Below are 1,048 nucleotides of genomic sequence, written 5' to 3' on the forward strand. Positions count from 1 at the left end.
AATGCAGACCCCACAACAACCCTGACCCCAATGCAGACCCTACAGACCCCCCCTCTCACCATTGGGGTCCCGGTTCCGGGGGTCTCCCCGCGCCCCCCCCTCCGTTTCCTCACCAGGTCGGCGTCCCGGAGGTGGCTGAAGGTGCGGGGGGGGGCGCGGGACCCCCCCCTCTGGCGGGGGGGCCCGGGGGGGGGGGGGGGGGGGGTTGTAGGATCTGCGTTAATTGGGGTTGTTGTGGGGTCTGCATTAATTGGGGTTGTTGTTGTAGGGTCTGTGTTAATTGGGGTTGTTGTGGGGTCTGCGTTAATTGGGGTCAGTTTCGTTGTAGGGTCTGCGTTAATTGGGGTTAATGTTGTGGGGTCTGCATTAATTGGGAGGAGAGTCATAGGACATGCATTAATTGGGGTTAATGTTGTGGGGTCTGCATTAATTGGGGTCAGTGTTGTTGTGGGATCTGCATTAATGGGGTTCTGTAATGTTACTGTAGCCCCACATCGATGACGTTAATTACTGCAGGCCCGCATTAATGACATTAATTACCCTCTGGGTAATTAACCTGGGGGTCCTGATGCTCCCCTCTCCCCCCAGGCTGAACCCAGCCCCCCGATGGAGCCTGGAGCTGCAGTGGAGGAGGAGACGCCGGTGAGGATGGGGTCCTGGGGGGGCACTTTGGGGTCCCTTTGGGGTCCCTTTGGGGTGACTTTGGGGTCCCATTGGGGTGACTTGGGTTCCCTTCCGGGACTCTTTGGGGTCCTACTGGGGTCCTTTTGGGGACACTTCAGGGTCCTGTTGGGGTGACTTTGGGGTCCCATCAGGGTCCTTTTGGGGTGACCTTGGGCTCCCTTTGGGGCCACTTCAGGGTCCTATTGGGCTCCCATTGGGGTCCCTTTGGGGTCCCATTGGGGTGACTTGGGTTCCCTTCGGGGACGCTTTGGGATCCTGTTGGGTCCTTTTGGGGTGACCTTGGGCTCCCATTGGTCTCCCATTGGGGTCCCTTTGGGGTCCCTTTGGGGTCCTTTTGGGGTGACCTTGGGCTCCCTTTGGGGTC

At 59.3% G+C, this 1,048-nt stretch overlaps 1 protein-coding gene across 1 annotated transcript in view; it reads left to right on the forward strand.

Moving 5' to 3' along the window:
- LOC122192414 (cell surface glycoprotein 1-like) overlaps nucleotides 1-1,048 on the forward strand; it is a 2,682-nt gene that overhangs the window by 1,284 nt on the left and 350 nt on the right. The window contains exon 2 of the mRNA XM_042892953.1: nucleotides 562-642. Within this exon, the coding sequence (XP_042748887.1) occupies nucleotides 562-642 (81 nt within the window). The remainder of the gene's footprint in view (nucleotides 1-561; nucleotides 643-1,048) is intronic.

This window comes from Lagopus leucura, unplaced genomic scaffold (genome assembly GCF_019238085.1).
Source record: "Lagopus leucura isolate 7727_CA_CO unplaced genomic scaffold, USGS_WTPT01 33151-0_obj-0_obj, whole genome shotgun sequence".
In the NCBI taxonomy this organism is placed as follows: Eukaryota; Metazoa; Chordata; class Aves; order Galliformes; family Phasianidae; genus Lagopus; species Lagopus leucura.